This window comes from Oncorhynchus nerka, linkage group LG4 (assembly GCF_034236695.1).
Source record: "Oncorhynchus nerka isolate Pitt River linkage group LG4, Oner_Uvic_2.0, whole genome shotgun sequence".
In the NCBI taxonomy this organism is placed as follows: Eukaryota; Metazoa; Chordata; class Actinopteri; order Salmoniformes; family Salmonidae; genus Oncorhynchus; species Oncorhynchus nerka.
The window spans coordinates 15,353,039-15,374,801 of NC_088399.1; the positions used below are offsets into that span (position 1 = coordinate 15,353,039).

The window sequence follows — 21,763 nt, forward strand, 5'->3', positions numbered from 1 at the left end:
TGCTGCGATTACAGCTGTAAGTCGCTTGGGGTATGTCTCTATCAGTTTTGCACATCGAGAGACTGACATTTTTTCCCATTCCTCCTTGCAAAACAGCTCGAGCTCAGTGAGGTTGGATGGAGAGCATTTGTGAACAGCAGTTTTCAGTTCTTTCCACAGATTCTCGATTGGATTCAGGTCTGGACTTTGACTTGGCCATTCTAACACCTGGATATGTTTATTTTTGAACCATTCCATTGTAGATTTTGCTTTATGTTTTGGATCATTGTCTTGTTGGAAGACAAATCTCCGTCCCAGTCTCAGGTCTTTTGCAGACTCCAGACTCCATCAGGTTTTCTTCCAGAATGGTCCTGTATTTGGCTCCATCCATCTTCCCATCAATTTTAACCATCTTCCCTGTCCCTGCTGAAGAAAAGCAGGCCCAAACCATGATGCTGCCACCACCATGTTTGACAGTGGGGATGGTGTGTTCAGGGTGATGAGCTGTGTTGCTTTTACGCCAAACATAACGTTTTGCATTGTTGCCAAAAAGTTCAATTTTGGTTTCATCTGATGTTTATGTTTGAAGCCTGAAATGTGGCAAAAGGTTGCAAAGTTCAAGGGGGCCGAATACTTTCGCAAGGCACTGTATATAGAATGGTGTCGTCTGCGTAGAGGTGGATCAGGGAATCGCCCGCAGCAAGAGCAACATCATTGATATATACAGAGAAAAGAGTCGGCCCGAGAATTGAACCCTGTAGAGACTGCCAGAGGACCGGACAGCATGCCCTCCGATTTGACACACTGAACTCTGTCTGCAAAGTAATTGGTGAACCAGGCAAGGCAGTCATCCGAAAAACCGAGGCTACTGAGTCTGCCGATAAGAATATGGTGATTGACAGAGTCGAAAGATTGCTCCCACAGTTTATTTCTTCAAACCAAGCTGCTTACCTATTGCAGATTCAGTCTTCCCAGCCTGGTGCAGGTCTACAATTTTGTTTCTGGTGTCCTTTGACAGCTCTTTGGTCTTGGCCATAATGGAGTTTGGAGTGTGACTGTTTGAGGTTGTGGACAGGTGTCTTTTATACTGATAACAAGTTCAAACAGGTGCCATTAATACAGGTAACGAGTGGAGGACAGGAGAGCCTCTTAAAGAAGAAGTTACAGGTCTGTGAGAGCCAGAAATGATGAATGACCAAATACTTATTTTCCACCATCATTTGCAAATAAATTCATAAAAAATCCTACAATGTGATTTTCTGGATTTTTTTCTTCTTATTTTGTCTGTCATAGTTGAAGTGTACTTATGATGAAAATTACAGGCCTCCCTCATCTTTTTAAGTGGGAGAACTTGCACAATTGGTGGCTGACTAAATACTTTTTTGCCCCACTGTATATATACATTTACATTTACATATATACAAAAAGACTTCAATAGTACACTCAAGTATTTTTAACTTGAGTACTTTACACCACTGATCCTTTTTTATTTGATCCATACCTATGTAATTCAGTGTCTATGACTGCAATGTGGGTATTAAAAGACTTGAACTTGAAGCTTCACACTTCCTCTCTTCACTTCATCCGTTCACTTCCTCTCTTCTCTTTCTTGCAGGCTGATTTACAGCATGCTTTATTCACTCCACTTTATAAGTGGTAAAGACGGGCCAGGTCAGGGCCACGGCCAGGTCAAGGCCAGGTCAGGGCCACGTCAAGGCCAGGTCAGGGCCACGGCACGGCCAGGTCAGGGCCACGGCCAGGTCAGGGCCAGACACGGCCAGGTCAGGGCCACGTCAAGGCCAGGTCAGGGCCACGTCAGGGCCAGGTCAGGGCCACGACACGGCCAGGTCAGGGCCAGACACGACCAGGTCAGGGCCACGGCACGGCCAGGTCAGGGCCACGGCATGGCCAGGTCAGGGCCAGACACGGCCAGGTCAGGGCCACGGCACGGCCAGGTCAGGGCTAGACAAGGCCAGGTCAGGGCCAGACACTGCCAGGTCAGGGCCAGACAAGGCCTGGTCAAGGCCAGGTCAGGGCCATGGTAGAGAGCACAGGCTATTAATAATATAAAGATCCTTCACGGTCAAAACGTTTCTAATAGAACTACAGGAACATTTAAATAGGTATTTTGGTAGCTATTCATTTCACACTTACCAGGTATTTGCTTAGAAAATTGTACAAAAGTTGTATTTCTGGCGGCATTTATTGTATCCTGCAGCTGTGGACATTTGTTGGATAAACCTACAAAAACTTAGAACAGCCATTATCTTAATGCGATTTGACAATATGGCTACTTAAAAAACCGATGTAGCCCTGTTATTATGCAATAATAGGTACAACGTTTTATTCCAATGTTTGGCGTTACCAAATGTCGAGACTGTGACGTCAGTTGTCATGTGTATGGTTAGCTGCCATTGCATAACATGTTGTTCATCGTGTTTAATCTTTCTGTGGACTTCATGTCAGTCTTAGTAGAGTTCTGTTGACTTCCCGCTTCTGAGAGACAATGCATTCCAAGAACACAGTATCTCTCTTTATTTGTGTGATCTCTCGGCTTGTATCAGGCCTTCCTGACGTATCAGGCCTTCCTGACATATCAGTATCGCTCACACTCATTGGTAGGCCAAAGGCAGTTGAACTTTCGCACATCTGCCACAGCAACTCATACCAATAGGTCAAGGACAGGTCACCGGTAGGTGAAGGACAGCAAACCACAATATCCAGAATGAATAGCAATGTCAGGACGTAGTACCACACCTGTCGAGGTAGCTAACGTTACTCACTGGACCAGACACTCATTCATAGAACATAAGCTAGCGAATAACTATTTATTTGTGTTTTTGTGCAGACAACAAATGTCAGGTTTAGTCATGGTGTGGTGCTCAGTACCTGGGTATGCAAACTACAAGAAAGGGTAACATTTCATTGGTTGCTTTACTAAGAAGTCGAGCATAGGTAATGTAGCTAACTTAACTAGTTAGCAAACTACATTTGTTTATCTAAACCCAAATCTAGCTAGCTTTCATAATATGCTGGCTAGACATTCCAAAGCAAATAATTGTAATTAGCCAGCTGTATATGCTGTAGCTAGGCATAAACATGGTCTGTGACTTGTTGTCATAGCTGGTGTGTTTACAAGTAGTCTAGCTACAACTTCTACTTTAGTTGTCTCTGTATTATGCAAGCCAAGTTGATCCTGTCTCAGCCTCCAGTAATTATGCTGCAGAGTTTATGTGTCGGGGGGCTAGGGTCAGTCTGTTATATCTGGAATATTTATCCTATCTTATCTGGTGTCCTGTGTGAATTTAAGTGTGCTCCCTCTAATTCTCTCTCTTTCTCTTCTCTCGGAGGACCTGAGCCCTAGGACCATGCCTCAGGACTACCTGGCCTGATGACTCCTTGCTGTCCCCAGTCCACCTGGTCGTGCTGCTGCTCCAGTTTCAACTGTTTTTCTGTGGCTATGGAACTCTGACATGTTCACTGGACGTGCTACCTTGTCCCGGACCTGCTGTTTTCGTCTCTCTCTCTCTCTCTCTCTCTCTCTCGCTCTCTCGCTCTCTCTCTCCCCCGCACCTGCTGTCACTAACTCTGAATGATCGGCTATGAAATGCCAAGTGACATTTACTCCTGAGGTGCTGACCTGTTGCACCCTCTACAACCACTGTGATTATTATTATTTGACCATGCTGGTCATCTATGAACATTTGAACATCTTGGCCATGTACTGTTATAATCTCCACCCAGCACAGCCAGAAAAGGACTGGTCACCCCTCAGAGCCTGGTTCCTCTCTAGGTTTCTTCCTAAGTTCCTGCCTTTCCAGGGAGTTTTTCCTACATCTGCATTGCTTGCTGTTTGGGGTTTTAGGCTGGGTTTCTGTACAGCACTTTGTGACATCGGCTGATGTAAAAAGGGCTTTATAAATACATTTGATTGGTTGATTGATTATGCAAAGATTGAAGTCTAAATTGGTGTCTTTTGGGGGTGGGTATTGTGTGTTAAGGTTAGTATGCATGATCTATTGACATGAGGGGAACAGGTGGATATAGTACTTTGTTTGAGTGTGTATTGATAGGGACAAAGTAGTAAAATGGTGGTTAATCACTGGCTAGTGTATGTCCTACAGACTAATCCTACTGCTGCTACTGCTGACCCTGACACCAGCTTTAATAGTACAAATCCTGTTGACCCATTGGATGAAAGCTTCCAGCCAGGAACAAGCTCAAGCTCAACATCATCTGACTCGGAAGAGGAAAAGACTGCACAGGGCTGGCAGGAGCCAAAGTGTATAGTCTATGAGTCTAAGGTCATGGAGCTCATGAAGTTCTGCCAGACCAGCTGCCATTGCCCAAAACAAGATGAGGCTCACAAGCTGAAGAACATTCAGGACCCTGCCTGGAACGTTCAGCCAACACAACATTCATGATCAATTAGGCTGACTTTGTAGTAGAATATGAAATGCGTAGTATGCTCAGAACTGCATTGTGCTATAGATATTGCTAGCTGTTTTACCTATGTATATAATTGTGTTTTACATCCTTTTTCTGTACAAGTGACTGACTTGTGACTAAATGATTCCAGCTGCATCAGAAACCAATAAAGTGTTGAATTTAACTCCTGGATCAATACATTGTGATATTCAAGAGATGTATTTGGAAGTAATTAGCTACAATCTTACTGCTACAAATGATACAGGGAGTTGGTGTATCATTTAAACTTTCATTTGTTGGCAAGTAAATAAGTAGCAAATACTAAGTAGACATGGATTGTATTCAAGATAAAGTTGATATACTCTGAAGACCCAAGGTGAGTTTACACAGCAGTATGCAGGAACAGTTATGGCAATGTATTACATATATACAGTAGTAGAGAAAGATACTACTAACGTCTATAAGAAATACTACAGTTCTACAAAGAGAATACTTGGATATGTTGTGTTTGGTGGGTGCATGGTGTTCAGAGTCACCGGGCCTTCACGACTGGACTACCGACGTTACCTGCCCGAGGGAGTTATCCAACTGGCCCCTCCGTTGCGACGTTATCTGCCCGAGGGAGTTATCCAACTGGCCCCTCCGTTGCGACGTTATCTACCCGAGGGAGTTATCCAACTGGCCCCTCCGTTGTGACGTTATCTGCCCGAGGGAGTTATCCAACTGGCCCCTCCGTTGCGACGTTATCTGCCCGAGGGAGTTATCCAACTGGCCCCTCCGTTGCGACTTTATCTGCCCGAGGGACTTATCCAACTGGCCCCTCCGTTGCGACGTTATCTGCCCGAGGGAGTTATCCAACTGGCCCCTCCGTTGCGACGTTATCTGCCCGAGGGAGTTATCCAACTGGCCCCTCCGTTGCGACGTTATCTGCCCGAGGGAGTTATCCAACTGGCCCCTCCGTTGCGACGTTATCTACCCGAGGGAGTTATCCAACTGGCCCCTCCGTTGTGACGTTATCTGCCCGAGGGAGTTATCCAACTGGCCCCTCCGTTGCGGCGTTATCTGCCCGAGGAGTTATCCAACTGGCCCCTCCGTTGCGACGTTATCTGCCCGAGGGACTTATCCAACTGGCCCCTCCGTTGCGACGTTATCTGCCCGAGGGAGTTATCCAACTGGCCCCTCCGTTGTGACGTTATCTGCCCGAGGGAGTTATCCAACTGGCCCCTCCGTTGCGACGTTATCTGCCCGAGGGAGTTATCCAACTGGCCCCTCCGTTGCGACGTTATCTACCCGAGGGAGTTATCCAACTGGCCCCTCCGTTGCGACGTTATCTGCCCGAGGGACTTATCCAACTGGCCCCTCCGTTGCGACGTTATCTGCCCGAGGGAGTTATCCAACTGGCCCCTCCGTTGCGACTTTATCTGCCCGAGGGACTTATCCAACTGGCCCCTCCGTTGCGACGTTATCTGCCCGAGGGAGTTATCCAACTGGCCCCTCCGTTGCGACGTTATCTGCCCGAGGGAGTTATCCAACTGGCCCCTCCGTTGCGACGTTATCTGCCCGAGGGAGTTATCCAACTGGCCCCTCCGTTGCGACGTTATCTACCCGAGGGAGTTATCCAACTGGCCCCTCCGTTGTGACGTTATCTGCCCGAGGGAGTTATCCAACTGGCCCCTCCGTTGCGACGTTATCTGCCCGAGGAGTTATCCAACTGGCCCCTCCGTTGCGACGTTATCTGCCCGAGGGACTTATCCAACTGGCCCCTCCGTTGCGACGTTATCTGCCCGAGGGAGTTATCCAACTGGCCCCTCCGTTGCGGCGTTATCTGCCCGAGGGAGTTATCCAACTGGCCCCTCCGTTGCGACGTTATCTGCCCGAGGGAGTTATCCAACTGGCCCCTCCGTTGCGACGTTATCTACCCGAGGGAGTTATCCAACTGGCCCCTCCGTTGCGACGTTATCTGCCCGAGGGACTTATCCAACTGGCCCCTCCGTTGCGACGTTATCTGCCCGAGGGAGTTATCCAACTGGCCCCTCCGTTGTGACGTTATCTGCCCGAGGGAGTTATCAAACTGGCCCCTCCGTTGCGACGTTATCTGCCCGAGGGAGTTATCCAACTGGCCCCTCCGTTGTGACGTTATCTGCCCGAGGGAGTTATCCAACTGGCCCCTCCGTTGCGACGTTATCTTCTCGAAGGAGTTATCCAACTGGCCCCTCCGTTGCGACGTTATCTTCTCGAGGGACTTATCCAACTGGCCCCTCCGTTGCGACGTTATCTGCCCGCGGGAGTTATTCAACTGGCCCCTCCGTTGCGACGTTATCTTCTCGAGGGAGTTATCCAACTGGCCCCTCCGTTGCGACGTTATCTTCTCGAGGGACTTATCCAACTGGCCCCTCCGTTGCGACGTTATCTTCCCGAGGGAGTTATCCAACTGGCCCCTCCGTTGTGACGTTATCTGTCCGAGGGTGTTATCCAACTGGCCCCTCCATTGCGACATTACCTGAACGCCCATCTGCGGCCCGCTAATCATTAGCGGTCTTATCGGTTGTTATCTGAATAGGTCTATTGGACAATTTTTCATGGGTCACTATAACTATAACTATTTTGCCAATTGGATTGGTCCCCTCTACCACACGGAACCCCACTAATCTACCGATGGAAACACACGAGGTCGCTAAAAACAGACCTCCATCCTATGCTAGCTTGCTACCGATGGCCCGGCTAGCTGTCTGAATCGCCGTTACCCCAACCAACCTCACTACTCACTGGACCCTTATAATCACTTGACTAAGCATGCCTCTCCTTAATGTCAATATGAATTGTCCATTGCTGTTCTGGTTAGTGTTTATTGGCTTATTTCACTGTAGAGCCTCTAGCCCTGCTCATTAGAGACAAAACCTCTCTCATCATCACTCAATACCTAGGTTTACCTCCACTGTATTCACATCCTACCATACCTTTGTCTGTACATTATACCGTGAAGCCATTTTATCGCCCCCAGAAACCTCCTTTTACTCTCTGTTCCGGATGTTCTGGACGACCAATTCTCATAGCTTTTAGCCGTACCCTTATCCTACTCCTCCTCTGTTCCTCTGGTGATGTAGAGGTGAATCCAGGCCCTGCAGTGCCTAGCTCCACTCCTATTCCCCAGGCGCTCTCTTTTGATGACTTCTGTAACCGTAATAGCCTTGGTTTCATGCATGTTAACATCAGAAGCCTCCTCCCTAAGTTCGTTTTATTCACTGCTTTAGCACTCTCTGCCAACCCTGATGTCCTAGCCGTGTCTGAATCCTTTCTTAAGAAGACCACCAAAAATTCTGAAATCTCCATCCCTAACTACAACATTATCAGACAAGATAGATAGATAATCTATTGCGAAGATAGCCTGCAGAGTGCTGTCCTACTATCCAGGTCTGTACCCAAACAATTTGAACTTCTACTTTTAAAAATCCACCTCTCTAAAAACAAGTCTCTCACTGTTGTCGCCTGCTATAGACCACCTTCTGCCCCCAGCTGTGCTCTGGACACCATATGTGAACTGATTGCCGCCCATCTATCTTCAGAGCTCGTGCTGCTAGGCGACCTAAACTGGAACATGCTTAACACCCCAGCCATCTTACAATCTAAGCTTGATGCCCTCAATCTCACACAAATGATCAATAAACCTACCAGGTACCACCCCAGATATAGCCCTTGATTCTCTCCAGACCTGACTGCCCGTAACCAACACAAAAACATTCTATGGTGTTCTGCATTAGCATCGAACAGCCCCCGTGATATGCAACTTTTCAGGGAAGCTAGAAACCAATATACACAGGCAGTTAGAAAAGCCAAGGCTAGCTTTTTCAAGCAGAAATTTGCTTCCTGCAACACAAACTCAAAAACGTTCTGGGACACTGTAAAGTCCATGGAGAATAAGAACACCTCCTCCCAGCTGCCCACTGCACTGAGGATAGGAAACACTGTCATCACCTATAAATCCACTATAATTGAGAATTTCAATAAGCATTTTTCTACAGCTGGCCATGCTTTCCACGTGGCTACCCCTACCCTGGTCAACAGTACTGCACCCCCCCACAGCAACTTGCCAAAGCCTTCCCCATTTCTCCCAAATCCAGTCAGTTGATGTTCTGAAAGAGCTGCAAAATCTGGACCCCTACAAATCAGCCGGGCTAGACAATCTGGACCCTTTCTTTCTAAAATGATCTGCCGAAATTGTTGCAACCCCTATTGCTAGCCTGTTCAACCTCTCGTGTCGTCTGAGATTCCCAAAGATTGGAAAGCAGCTGCGGTCATCCCCCTCTTCAAAGGGGGGGGGCACTCTTGACCCAAACTGCTACAGACCTATATCTATCCTACCCTGCCTTTCTAAGGTCTTCGTACATAGCCCATCTATAATTTAGCCCAAACAACTACCTCTCCCCCTGCTGTATTTATTTATTTATTTTGCTCCTTTGCACCCCATTATTTCTATCTCTACCTTGCACATTCTTCCACTGCAAATCTACCATTCCAGTGTTTTACTTGCTATATTGTATTTACTTTGCCACCATGGCCTTTTTGCTGCCTTTGCCCTTATCTCACCTCATTTGCTCACATTGTATATAGACTTATTTTTCTACTATATTATTGACTGTATGTTTGTTTTACTCCTTGTGTAACTCTGTGTTGTTGTATGTGTCGAACTTCTTTTCTTAATCTTGGCCAGGTCACAATTGTAAATGAGAACTTGTTCTCAATTTGCCTACCTGGTTAAATAAAGGTAAAATGAAAAATAAAATAAATAAATAAAATAAATAAGAAACCCCAACTTTGTGCACAGATCGGCCAATTTAGTGGGTCAATGAATGTCATGCCACTTACATCCCCGTCCCCCTATCCTCTTGGCCATGAACTTGATTGTAGGATGTAGTGCAGAAGACCTCCCCTCTTCATTGTAGGATGTAATGCAGAATACCTCCCCCCCTTTGTTGTAGGATGTAGTGCAGAAGAACTCCCCCCTTTGTTGTAGGATGTAATGCAGAAGAACTCCCCCCTTTGTTGTAGGATGTAGTGCAGAAGAACTCCCCCCTTTGTTGTAGGATGTAATGCAGAAGAACTCCCCCCTTTGTTGTAGGATGTAGTGCAGAAGAACTCCCCCCTTTGTTGTAGGATGTAATGCAGAAGAACTCCCCCCTTTGTTGTAGGATGTAATGCAGAAGAACTCCCCCCTTTGTTGTAGGATGTAGTGCAGAAGACCTTGCCTCTTGGAACAAGGTTTGGATCACAGCAGTCAGATCCTGAAGTGAACATAGCTAATAACCCTGATATAACCATGTACAGCAAACAAAAATATAAATGCAACATGTAAAGTGTTGTTCCCATGTTTAATGAGCAGAAAGAAAAGATTGCAGAAAGAAAAGATTACAGAAAGAAAAGATGTTCCATACGCACAACAAGCTTATTTCCCCTAAGAAATTTTGGGCACAAATTTCTTTACATCCCTGTTAGTGGGCATTTCTCCATTGCCAAGATAATCCATCCACCTGATAGGTGTGGCATATCAAGAGGCTGATTAAACAGCCTGATTATTACAGAGGTGAACCTTGTGCTGGGGACAATAAAAGGCCTCTCTAAAATGTGCAATTTTGTCACACAACACAATGCCACAAATGTCTTGAGGGAGCGTGCAATTGACTGTGACTGCAGGAATGTCAACCATAGCTGTTGCTAGAGAAGTTCATGTTAATTTCTCTACCATAAGCCGCCCCCAATGTCAATTTTGAGAATTTGGCAGTACGCCCAACTGGCCTCACCTACGGGATCATCTAAGACCAATCACCCGGACAGCTGATGAAACTGTGGGTTTGCACAATCAAATCACTTTTGCACAAACTATCAGCAACCTCATCTGCGTGCTCGTCATCCTCACCAAGTTCTTGACCTGACTGCAGTTCAGCGTCATAACCGACTTCAGTGGGCAAATGCTCACCTTCGATGGCCAATGGCACGCTGGAGAAGTGTGCTCTTCACAGATGAATCCTGGTTTCAACTGAATCCGGGCAGATGGGAGACCGCGTGTATGGCGTTGTGTGAGTGAGCAGTTTGTGGTTGTCAACATTGTGAACAGAGTGCCCCATGGTGACGGTGGGGTTAGGGTATGGGCAGGCATAATGAACCCAATTGCATTTTATCGATGGCAATTTGAATGCACGGAGATACCGTGACGAGATCGTGAGGCCCATTATCTTGCCATTCATCCGCCGCCATCACCTCATGTTTCAGCATGACAATCCACAGGATTGTCGCAAGGATCTAAACCAATTCCTGTAAGCTGAACATGTCGTAGTTCTTCCATGGAACGCAGGCCATGCTCACCCTTGGATCCTGACAATATTCAGCAACTTGGCACAGCCATTGAAGAGCAGTGGGACAACATTCCACAGGCCACAATCAACAGTCTGATCAACTCTATGCGAAGGATATGTGTCGCGCTGCATGAGTCAAATGGTCACACCAGATACTGAGTGGTTTTCTGATCCACGCTCCTACCTTTTTTTAAGGTATCTGTGACTAACAGATGCATATCTTTTTTTCCCAGTCAAGTAAGATCCATAGCTTAGGGCCTAATGAATTCATTTAAATTGACTGATTTCCTCATATGAACTGTAACTCAGTAAAACCTTTGAAATTGTTGCATGTTGTGATTATATTTTTGTGCAGTGTAAGTAGACACATTTGAATTATATCTAGTGTGTATAAAATAGACTACATATACAAAGTATGTGGACACCCCTTCAAATGAGTGGATTCGGCTATTTCACACAGCCATGCAATCTCCATAGACAAACACTGGCACCGTCATAGGATGCCACTTTTCCAACAAGTCAGTTCGTCAAATTTCTGCCCTGCTCGAGCTACTCCGGTCAACTGTAAGTGCTGTCATTGTGAAGTGGAAACGTCTAGGAGCAATAACGTCGTGAAGCTCTGCACCATTAGACTTTGGCCATTAGCAGTGGAAATGCGTTCTCTGGAGTGATAAATCACGCTTCACCATCTGGCAGTCCGACGCACAAATGTAGGTATGGCGGATGCCAGGATAACGCTACCTGCCCGAATGCATAGTGCCAACTGTAAAGTTTGGTGGATGATGGATAACAGTCTGGGGTTGTTTTTCATGGTTCGGGCTAGCCTCCTTAGTTCCAGTGAAGGGAAATCTTAATGCTACAGCATACAATGCCATTCTAGACGATTCTGTGCTTCCAAATTTGTGGCAACAATTTTTGGAAGGACCTTTCCTGTTTCAGCATGACAATGACCCCATGCACAAAGTAAGGTCCATACAGAAATGGTTTGTCGAGATCAGTGTGGAAGAACTTGACTGGTCCTGATCTCAACCTGATTGAATGCGTTTGGGATGAATTGGAACGCCGACTGCGAGCCAGGCCTAATCGCCCAACATCAGTGCCTGACCTTGTGGCTGTATGGAAACAAATCTCTGCAGTAATATTCTAATATCTAGTGGAAAGCCTTCCCAGAAGAGTGGAGGCTGTTATAGCAGCAAAGGGGGGACCAACTCCATATTACTGCCCGTGACATTGTAATGAGATGTTCGACGAGCAGTTGTCCACATACTTTTGGTCATGTAGTGTATGCTATTTATCCCTTAGACCCCTCGAGTGTGGCTCTATATAGTTCACTAACAGGCTTAAGCACAGTGGGATAAGATGACGAGAGTTGTGTGTGTGTGTGTGTGTGTGTGTGTGTGTGTGTGTGTGTGTGTGTGTGTGTGTGTGTGTGTGTGTGTGTGTGTGTGTGCGTGCGTGCGTGTACACACAGACATACACCTCCAGACTGTGCCTCTTGAGTAGGTTGTTTTACAGTGAAAAAGGGTGAGAGTTCATGGTCCGGTCAGAATTTACACGACCAGGATCATACATGGATTCATGCTGATGTCGCTGGAATAGGAAGTCAAAAGGGTGGTGGATAAATGCATCACTAGTACCGCCTTCCTGAGATCTAGAAGTAGTCGTTTCGGATCCAGAAAACACCTTAGCTTTTCTGGGTCAGTGGTATGATGGTGCTTATTGAGTACGCTGTGTACTGAGGGAGGAATTTCCACTCTGTCACACACACACGGTTGGATGATCAGAGTCTCTATCCAGGTCAAGCTGAAGAGGGAGGTCAACTACCCCACCCCCCAAATGAATATAAATAATGTCTGTCTAACCTTAACCGTAGTGCTCTCATAGCACTGTATAAGAGACCACAGGGTCCAGAGTAATCTCATTAAATGAGAAGGGCCAAAGCTCCATAAAAGCATGCAAGCCACAGATACTTAACCAGCGGTATCCAACTTTTCTCTGCCATGAACCACCAATGCTGCATTTACACAGGCAGACCAATCAGGTCAGCTCAGAAAAATGTGTAATGTGAAAAGATCAGATGTGATTGGTCAAAAGACCAATTAGTGGAAAAAATATCAGAATTGGCCTGCCTGTGTAGATGTAGCCTAATTAGCACAAACCATCTTATCGTTCCCTTTTGACAACATTTTCTAAGCTGACCTCATAGCTCTTTAGTTTAGAGCAGAGATGGACAACCTTGATTGGTTTGCGGGCCACAAAAAATCTGAACTCATCATGAGGGGCCACAGTGGTTCGCAGGTCTGCTTACCTACAGCCATACCCACACATGCAGTCAGAACGGGCCTTAGCCTTTGGGGGGGGGGGCCCTAAGCAACATTTAGAAATCTGAGTAAGAGTAACTAACAAAATCAATTGGGGGTCACTACAAGTTAGCTGGACTAAGGCTTAGATTCAATCCGATCAAGCGCTAACCGGCGATAGCTGACAACAGCATAACTGGTGTTTTGACGGTATAAAAGGTGTGACTGCGAGCTGTGAAATCGGTGAGCGTCTGCTCCAGTGGTCATTGTCACCAAGCTACAGCTGTCCCACTCACGTAAGAAATTCAGAACGAGAAAGTGTAGGCTATATAGAAACAATGACACTCAAATTGAAAATGATTAAACAAAATAAGGATTCATATCAACCTAACACAGGTGTATATTACATCACACATTCCAGTGTTCCAATTTTAACCAGGTTGCATGGGATTATTACGAATAAGAGTCGGTGCATCCGACTGGCTGATTTGACAGCCCCCCAATGCAGTAATACACCTCTGAGATTGCCTAAATAAAAACAATGAAACTGCTATGCAGTTGTCCGTTATCGCGGGTTAACGCAGAACTGATTGAATCTAGTTCTAATTTAGCAATCTATACTGAACAGAAATATAAACGCAACATGCAACAATCTGAAATGTGATGATGCCGCCCTTTGATCAGCAGTGGCAACTTTGTCAAAGGTAGGGGCGCAAAATATTTAGCTTGTCCATTCCCAGCGTGCCTCTCCAGGGTGCTGTTGGAGAGATGCATCTCTGTAGTGCTCCATCAATGTTCTGTCCAAAAAATGATCTAACATAAATCTTGTAGCAGATATAGGATCAGGTAGAAAGAGTATGTGGCCTTTTCTGTAGCCTACAGGCTGGAGATAAAATGTATGAAAATGTAATGAGACTGACACCTTTTACATCATACAGGTTTCTGATCGAATAGTCCGGACCAAATCTGAACCATTTACATTACATTACATTTAAGTCATTTAGCAGACGCTCTTATCCAGAGCGACTTACAAATTGGTGCTTTCACGTTATGACATCCAGTGGAACAGCCACTTTACAATAGTGCATCTAGGTCTATCGTAAACGTCTATGTTTGGTTCAGATTTTGTCCGGTCTGGACCAGCCTTGATTTAGCCCAAACATAGACGTCTATAAATGACTTTTTAACAACCAGAAATTAGGCTGATCCCGCAGGTGCAGAAGCCGGATTTACAGGTCCTGGGCTGGCGTGGTTACACGTGGTCGGCGGTTGTGAGACCGGTTGGACGTATTGCCAAATGTTCTAAAAAGAAGTTGGAGACGGCTTATGGTAGAGAAATTAACATTAAATTATCTGGCAACAGCTCTGGTGGACTTTCCCGCAGTCATTGTGACAATTAAACACTCCCTCAAAACTTGAGACATCTGTGGCATTGTGTTGTGTGACAAAACTGCACATTTTTAAATGGCCTTTTGCCCCCAGCACAAGGTGCACCTGTGAATCATGCTGTTTAATCATCTTCTTGATATGCCACACCTGTCAGGTGGATGGATTAAGAATAAAAACATCACTAACAGGGATGTAACCAAATTAATGCACAAAATTTGCAGGAAATAAGCTATTTGTGCTTGTGGAATATTTCTGGGATCTTTTATTTCATGTCATGAAACCAGTACTTAACATGTTGCGTTTATATTTGTTAAATATAAAACTTTTAGCTGACATGGGCTAATTGACTGTCAGTGAATGACATAACAGAACTGATGATGCATAACCAAATTTCACCTTATCAATTCTACTAATTTAACTCTTAACAAGAAGTTGAGACCCAAATGGATCTGCAAGCCTACAATTCAGTTGCCCATCCCTGGACAGTTCTCAGAAAAAGATTGGTAATCATTTTTTCCACAACTGTAAACAGTAGTACTGTAATGGTATACAAAATTGTTACAGGGAATCTGCCAATGTAATTTTTTAAAATCCCAAGCACATCTAGATTCTACTACATCCACCTGAGCAAGTAGGTGACAGCAATAGTAAAGCTTCACTTCAACTATTCTGAGGCCTGGAACTGTTGCTTACCTGAACCCTAAGGCCAGGATTCAATCCGATCACGCTTTATTGGCAATGTTCCTGTGCTAGCGGACTGCATTCAGGGTGAATGCTGCATATCGGCTCACTCTAAAATGACCTTTAACTGGTACATAGAGAACAAAGGGTGATCGGATTGAATCCTGGCCTAACTCTCTAGCTATACCGAAATAAGTGCCAAATGGTTGTTTGGGAACGATAAGTCATTGGTGAAATGTTCTATTAACCACCATTATCAATGCACATATAGGGTGGCTTTATAGTCAAATGGCTCGCTTGTCTCAATTATTTTTTATCTAAGTGGAAATATGCTTTATAAACCTGCTATAAGATTCCATGTTGCCATGCTCCATAGGGTGATGACAGACAGGACAATAATTCCAGGACAATAAATGGCAGTGTATCAGTGAGGTTTATTAGTGTAACTATACTGACAACGTATCACATACACCACAAAGATACCTGGCAAAACTCATGATCGTACAATATAAAAAAGAAATGTTTTAAAATGAACAAAACAGTGAAAAAAAAAAAAAGAGGAAACTATTGGTTCTAGCGATAAGAATCGCTGTCTTGATGGCTTGTGTCAATCCTTTGTGTGTGTGGTTCTTTGTGTGTGTGTGGTTCTTGGACGTGTTCCAACACTAGAGGAATTATCCTCGGAGCAACCCACTGAACACACGTCTATGCCCATGGAGTGCTGGATACCAATCCAATCATTTGCTTCCTGTTTTTGTTGACTCTGAAAGGACCGGGCAGGTTTTGTGAAAGAGCAACAGCTCCATCTAGCCGTCACGTAGCTGTAGGCCTAGTTCCTCACAAATCCTTTACACCCTATAAAACCTTTCACAAGACAAGGTCAAGTAAGCGTAAGAAGAAGCAAATTAGTTATTGAATTGAAATCCCACCCAATAACAACACAGTACTATCTCAACGCTTTATCAAATGTCCGAGGCAGAGGACAGACTAATGTGATAGAACATGAACAGGAGAACAATACTGCTTGAAGAAACGTCCACATTTTCCTCATGTTGCCCCCACAATAGCCCCCACTTGGAAAGAACGCTACAGTTCCCTAAAATCAGTCTTACGCCAACTGGGGCTGGCCACTTTCTGCCTTGCAACAGTCTGCCACTCGCCCTCCTCCAACTCCTTAGTCCAATCAAAACACCCGGTCAAACTCCGTCTGACTCGTTGTGGCCGGGTTCCTGTTCTGATTGGCTGGCTGCTGGGGCATGTGACCTCTCCGGCGGGGCGGGGCCAGGTACTCAAACATGGACGTGTTGTGCGTGGAGAGCATGTTCTTCAGGTCCGAGGGCATGGGGTCCGACCAGAAGAAGTCGTGGTTCAGAGCGTCGTCGCTATCCGTCCTCTGCGCCGGGTCTAAGACTAGGAGCTTGTCAATCAAGTCCAGGGCGTACGGGTCCTTGACATAGGCCTTGAGGCGGTCCTTCACTTTCCTCTTCTGGCCCTTAGGGAGCTCCATCTTCTGGTAAAGCTCATACTTCTTGTCCACGCCCGGCCATACCTGAGGGGGGAAGAGTTCAGGTTAGGAATTGAATGGTGAATGAGAATTTGTTTGTGTTACACTGGTGGTTACACTGTGGTGTTTATTATTTTCCTTGGACATAAGAATGTAAAATCAAAGAAATCAGCGCAGTGTCAGAAATCAAGTTATTTTAATTTAGGTGATCTGTTCAAGTATTCCCGTGGATAAATAGAGGAACGTGTGATCGTATCCCATTGAAATAAAGGTTGGAAGTGATTCTGTTTTTGTCAAATACTATCTGTTTGTGATTCTTGAGCTCAATTTGCAGTGTACAAATTATTTATAACAATGCCCCCCCACCCCGATCATCAGCTCAAGGAAAACTCAGCCCACGGCTGAATGTTATTGACTGTAATTGATCCTGGTTGTGTGTAGGTATGCGTCCGTGTGTGTTTGAGTGTGGTTTGTGTGCATACCTCTGCCGTGATAGAGCCACACAGTTGACTGATGAGTGTGAGCTGGTGCTGCTCTGTGTTGCCTTGCATGATGGGACTGCGTGTCCACATCTCTGCCATGATGCAGCCTGCACCCCACAGGTCAATGGGAGGCCCGTAGTCTCTCTCGCCTGACAAAACAATGTAGTTCTCATTTTACATGCCATTCAATTACACATATTGCTACAAGCAAGCTCAGCATATCAATGTCTTGTAACTGTATAAATAGCATGGGATTGTGTAAAAAAAAAAGAAGTTATTTATAGTTACATATAGCTTTTAAAGAAATGCCACCTTTTGAAAAATGTCCTTTACCCAAACCTCTCCTTGACTACCCTCACTTACTTGATGTTTTCCAGAAGTAGCAAAGCTGATTCAAAATGGTCACCTAATTATCAAGTCATCCATTAGTTAAATCAGCTGTGTTAGTTCTCGAATACGGCTCAAAAGTGGACTGGCTGGGGGTACTGGAGGAGAGGTTAGGGGATTTGGGCATGTACCCTACACTATGCTCCAGATGGGTTCCTTACCTAGCAGCAGCTCTGGGGGCCTGTACCAGAGTGTGACTACGCGGTTGGTGTAGCGGTTGCCCTGGCTGTTTTTGGCCAGGCTGAAGGCTCGCGCCAGCCCAAAGTCTGCCAGCTTCAGCACACCGTCACGGGTGATGAGCACGTTGGCCGCCTTCATGTCTCTGTGTAAGATCTGAGAGGAGGAAGGTGTCCACCGAGAGGCACAATGTTAAATGCTGAATTCAAAATGCAGTGCATTTGGTGAAAAGACCAGCAATGATGATACAGGTTTGTTGTATTGTACAATAGGAATCAAATTAAGTCTAAAAACGTTTTACCCTTTTCAAACTACGGCTTTGATCCAAACCCTACTGTGCTGTCTATGATCATTAGTTTTTCCCATTCTAGTTTACAGTGACTATGGATGGGAGTCTGTCATAAATGGACCGTAGCCTCACCTTGTTTCTGTGGATATAGTAGAGTCCGTTCAGCAGCATCTGCATCACCTTCTTGATCTCGGCCAGGGTGAATTTCACATTGGCGTTGCTTAGCAACCCTGCCAGGTCGTGCTCACAGAAGTCAAACACCAGGTAGATGCTTCCTTTGTAGCGGTTGAACTGGGTGGCTGTGTGTTGAGAAGATTGAGTAATTACACACACAAGCAACCACTCCACACACTAGTCTGGATTGGTAATCCAATACTGCTTTTTGACAACGAACAATATGGACGGCCCAATGCAAGCTGTAGGTTGCTACTGGGAATGCATGACTGACACTCACCTTTGGTTCGACAGATCTCTATGAGGTTGACAACGTTCTCATGTTTCAAGAGCTGCAGAATCTTGATCTCTCTCAAAGCAGTGATTGGAAACTGTGACAAAGAAGATTACTATTTGCATCCATGTATGTTTATAGTGTGCCATAGTTTACCACTAGCCTATCCAATAAATATTATACAGTCTCTGACAGCATGCATAATGTTGGAATGTTGATATTAATCTCATGCAGGTCAGATAGTTAGAGACGTGGCTTTGTTGTCCCTCTTACCCCTTCTTTCTCATTCTCCATCAACACTTTCTTCAGTGCTACCTTCTTCCCAGTCTGTCTGTGTTTGGCTTTGAACACCTCCCTGGAAAGGTAAAGTATGTTAAGATGAAAATATAGAACGTGTGCCAATGACAAGAAAATCAAATATGCTAAGTGTTCTTCTGAAACTAGCTAACGTGAAGTTACCTTAGTTATGTTTATATTCAGGTTATGAACTCAGAACCTAACGTCACTATCAACACAGGTGTGGATAAAACAGCAAATGCAGGTGTCGACAAATGCATTTTAGATTGCTAAACTAGCTGGATATATTAACGTTAGTTGTCTTTCAAGAAAACAAGCTACTGTAGCTAGCTTGCAGTCAGGCTAAAGCGAACGTAACAACATAGGTTATCCTTAACGTTAGTGATGTTGTTGTCGGCAACCTTTTCACTAAATAACTATTAGAAATCTTACCCAAAGGTCCCTTGGCCGATCTTGGCAAGCTTTTCATATTTAGAAAACTCATCACAGAAAGGGAATTCGACTCCGTCGTAGTATTTGGACATAATGGCGGCCTCCCGGTCAGGCCTGAGAAAAGTAAAGGGTCACGTTAGTGAAAGGTTTCGCCAGAATTACATAATTTTACTATAATATAAGTACACCAAATCAAGCAGATTTAGATAATATATGTTCTACACAACGTTAAATCACACAATGGACATTAGATATGAATATATTCATACTTTTCAGCCCCGGCGGCGTTTCCTGTTTTGTCTCGCTGCATCCTTATTTGTTCCGTCGGATCCGTGCGTGCCCAGTGCGAAATGGGTAATGTAGTCGTTGTGCTTTCACAAACTTTACCAAAGAGGAAGCGAGATGGGTAATGTAGTCTTTCTGCTTTCACAAACTTTACAAAATGGAAGCGAGAGGCCCAACTCGGCGGAAAACCTGTCTCTCTCCAGCAGGTGGCGTTTTTAGTTTTCGCACACAAAGGAGTTTTTGTATGGAGGCCAATGAGTGTCTAATAGTATAGCATCTCTCTCCGTTGAATACAAACAGGAAGTTGACGTTATCAACCCGGGTATTTTAAAAATTATAATGAGTCAACCAATCCGAAAGAAAGGATAGACAAGAGCTAGACAGCCCGTTTACCGCTTTGTGGACAACTTTTTATTTTATTAACAACAAATCAATACATAAAGCACATGAGGGAATACAAGCATACATAGATTACAAACAATGGACAATCGAGCTAGGGGGTACAATATCACATTACAATTACACAAGGACCTTAAGGGACATGCATATACTTACAATTCTAACAGCATTTTTGTTAGTAGAGCATTTAACCGTCTTAAAATACAGTTCAATTTCTTTTTGTAGTGTATGAACATGTGGTTTTCTGTTTGTAAATTGACATTTGTGTATATGAAATTTGGCCAAAAGAATAATGAAATTAATTACATAAAAATGTTTCAGCTTATTTCTATTGTATGTAAAGAATCCAAACAGTAAATCTCTCCACAATAGTGTAAAATCTTCATAAATGTGTTCAATTATAAACCTACTGATGTCTTGCCACAGTTTTCTTACATGCATACAATGCCAAAAAAGATGCAACACTGTTTCTGGGTGGTCATTACAAAAGGAGCAATTTGAGTTGATGTTTTCCTTAAACTTCTTCATATAGTGGTTGGCAGGATAATATTTATGAATAATTTTAAAGGAAACTTCCTTAATTTAGCTAACAAGTAGTTATGTGTGTGGCAACATCCAAACTTTTTCCCAACAGATATTATCAATAAATCCATTCCAATAAAGGCATGACAAGGTTCAACATCCTGCTGAAACAAGGTTCGTATCACTCTGTTGTTGAATGGACCAAAAGAGAAACAAATCTTTCCTACTGATGAGTCAACAGGGTCAATAAAAGGTAGGCTCTGAGGTTCAGGTCTTGGCTTTGTGGACAACTCCTCCTATAGAGCCCCACAGTGGAGGTGTCATAATACCCATAAAACCTAGCGGTAAAACAAAGAAATGGTTCCAATTGTATTTCCACCATTCATTTGAACCCATAGGGGATTTTAGAAACACTTAAAATAAGGGCAGTGTTTCGTGTAGGCGAACCCTGGTGTGACGCTTTGAGGTGACTTTTATCAATATATTTGGCTCTATTACTCTCAGATTCGAAAATGCTAATTAGCATTAAAGTAGACATCATGCAAAACTACAAATCCCAGCAAGCTTCTGCATATCATTGGTAGCTGATGTCTTTGCTAACAGGTATTGTGTCAATTTAAAACTTGCACAAGTCAGTTCACAGAAATGTACATTTAAAATAATGTAGACAATCTATTAATTACTACATTTAGCTAACATTAGATAGTTAATCCAGAGGTTCTTACCTCGATTCTGCAGTTTCATGGCATTTGTAGTTCTTTATGATAGCTACATTAGCAGCTAACTAATGTTTCCTTTTTGGGGGGTAAATACAGGCGAATATATTGATAAGTCACCTTGTCCTAGAGAGATTTACATGATTATCAAAATGTCACACCACGGTAAGCCTACATGAAACACAGCCCTTATTGTGTTTCTAAAATCCCTGACAGGAAAAATGTATGGTGGAAAAGCAATTGGACCCATTTGACCTGTTTGACCACTAGGTTTTATGGGTATTATGACTCATTTTGTGGTACTCTATTGTTAGGGTGTAGAGACATGTATCTTGTCAGTATTTCCATAATCTTTGCTGTAGTAGCTACTGTCAATGGCCATGTTGGAGGGCATCAAAACGACTGCTGACTGACCGATCTACAAATCGCCTTGCATCATAAATAATAAATCATTATTATTTGTAGATCAATCAGTCAGCTAGTGTGTAGTAGTGTAGCCAGGTTGTATTCATTACGCAGAATCTGTTGCAAACGTTTACTCCATTGTTTACTATGTTGCAAGACATAATGAATACACTCCATGGGTGTCTTGCAACGGAAACAGTTTACCATTTAAGAACCAAACAGAGCAAACAAAACGGGGACAGACCTACCTAGATTTGTCCAATAGAAACACTAATTTTCGTTGCAAAACGTTTTCT

At 44.3% G+C, this 21,763-nt stretch overlaps 1 protein-coding gene across 1 annotated transcript; it reads right to left on the reverse strand.

The window, feature by feature from the left end:
- Positions 1 to 15,538: 15,538 nt before the first annotated feature.
- Positions 15,539 to 19,514, reverse strand: cdk9 (cyclin-dependent kinase 9 (CDC2-related kinase)). Its single transcript, XM_029647476.2, has 8 exons — positions 19,410 to 19,514; positions 19,141 to 19,254; positions 18,685 to 18,766; positions 18,418 to 18,508; positions 18,096 to 18,262; positions 17,659 to 17,830; positions 17,111 to 17,259; positions 15,539 to 16,673 (listed from the first exon to the last, which is right to left on the reverse strand). Exons 1-8 carry the CDS (start codon positions 19,448 to 19,450, stop codon positions 16,308 to 16,310), a joined length of 1,182 nt encoding a protein of 393 aa, XP_029503336.1. The 5' UTR covers positions 19,451 to 19,514; the 3' UTR covers positions 15,539 to 16,307.
- Between the last annotated feature and the right edge of the window lie 2,249 nt (positions 19,515 to 21,763).

Bases quoted from the DNA above. Each gene is read 5' to 3' on its own strand.
- cdk9 (XM_029647476.2), bottom strand. From the start codon at position 19,450: ATGCAGCGAGACAAAACAGGAAACGCCGCCGGGGCTGAAAA. The intron at 18,767-19,140 runs GTAAGATTTCTA...TTACCTTTCCAG, and splicing joins ATCGGCCAAGGGACCTTTGG to GGAGGTGTTCAAAGCCAAAC. The intron at 17,831-18,095 runs GTGAGGCTACGG...TCCTCCTCTCAG, and splicing joins ACTATATCCACAGAAACAAG to ATCTTACACAGAGACATGAA.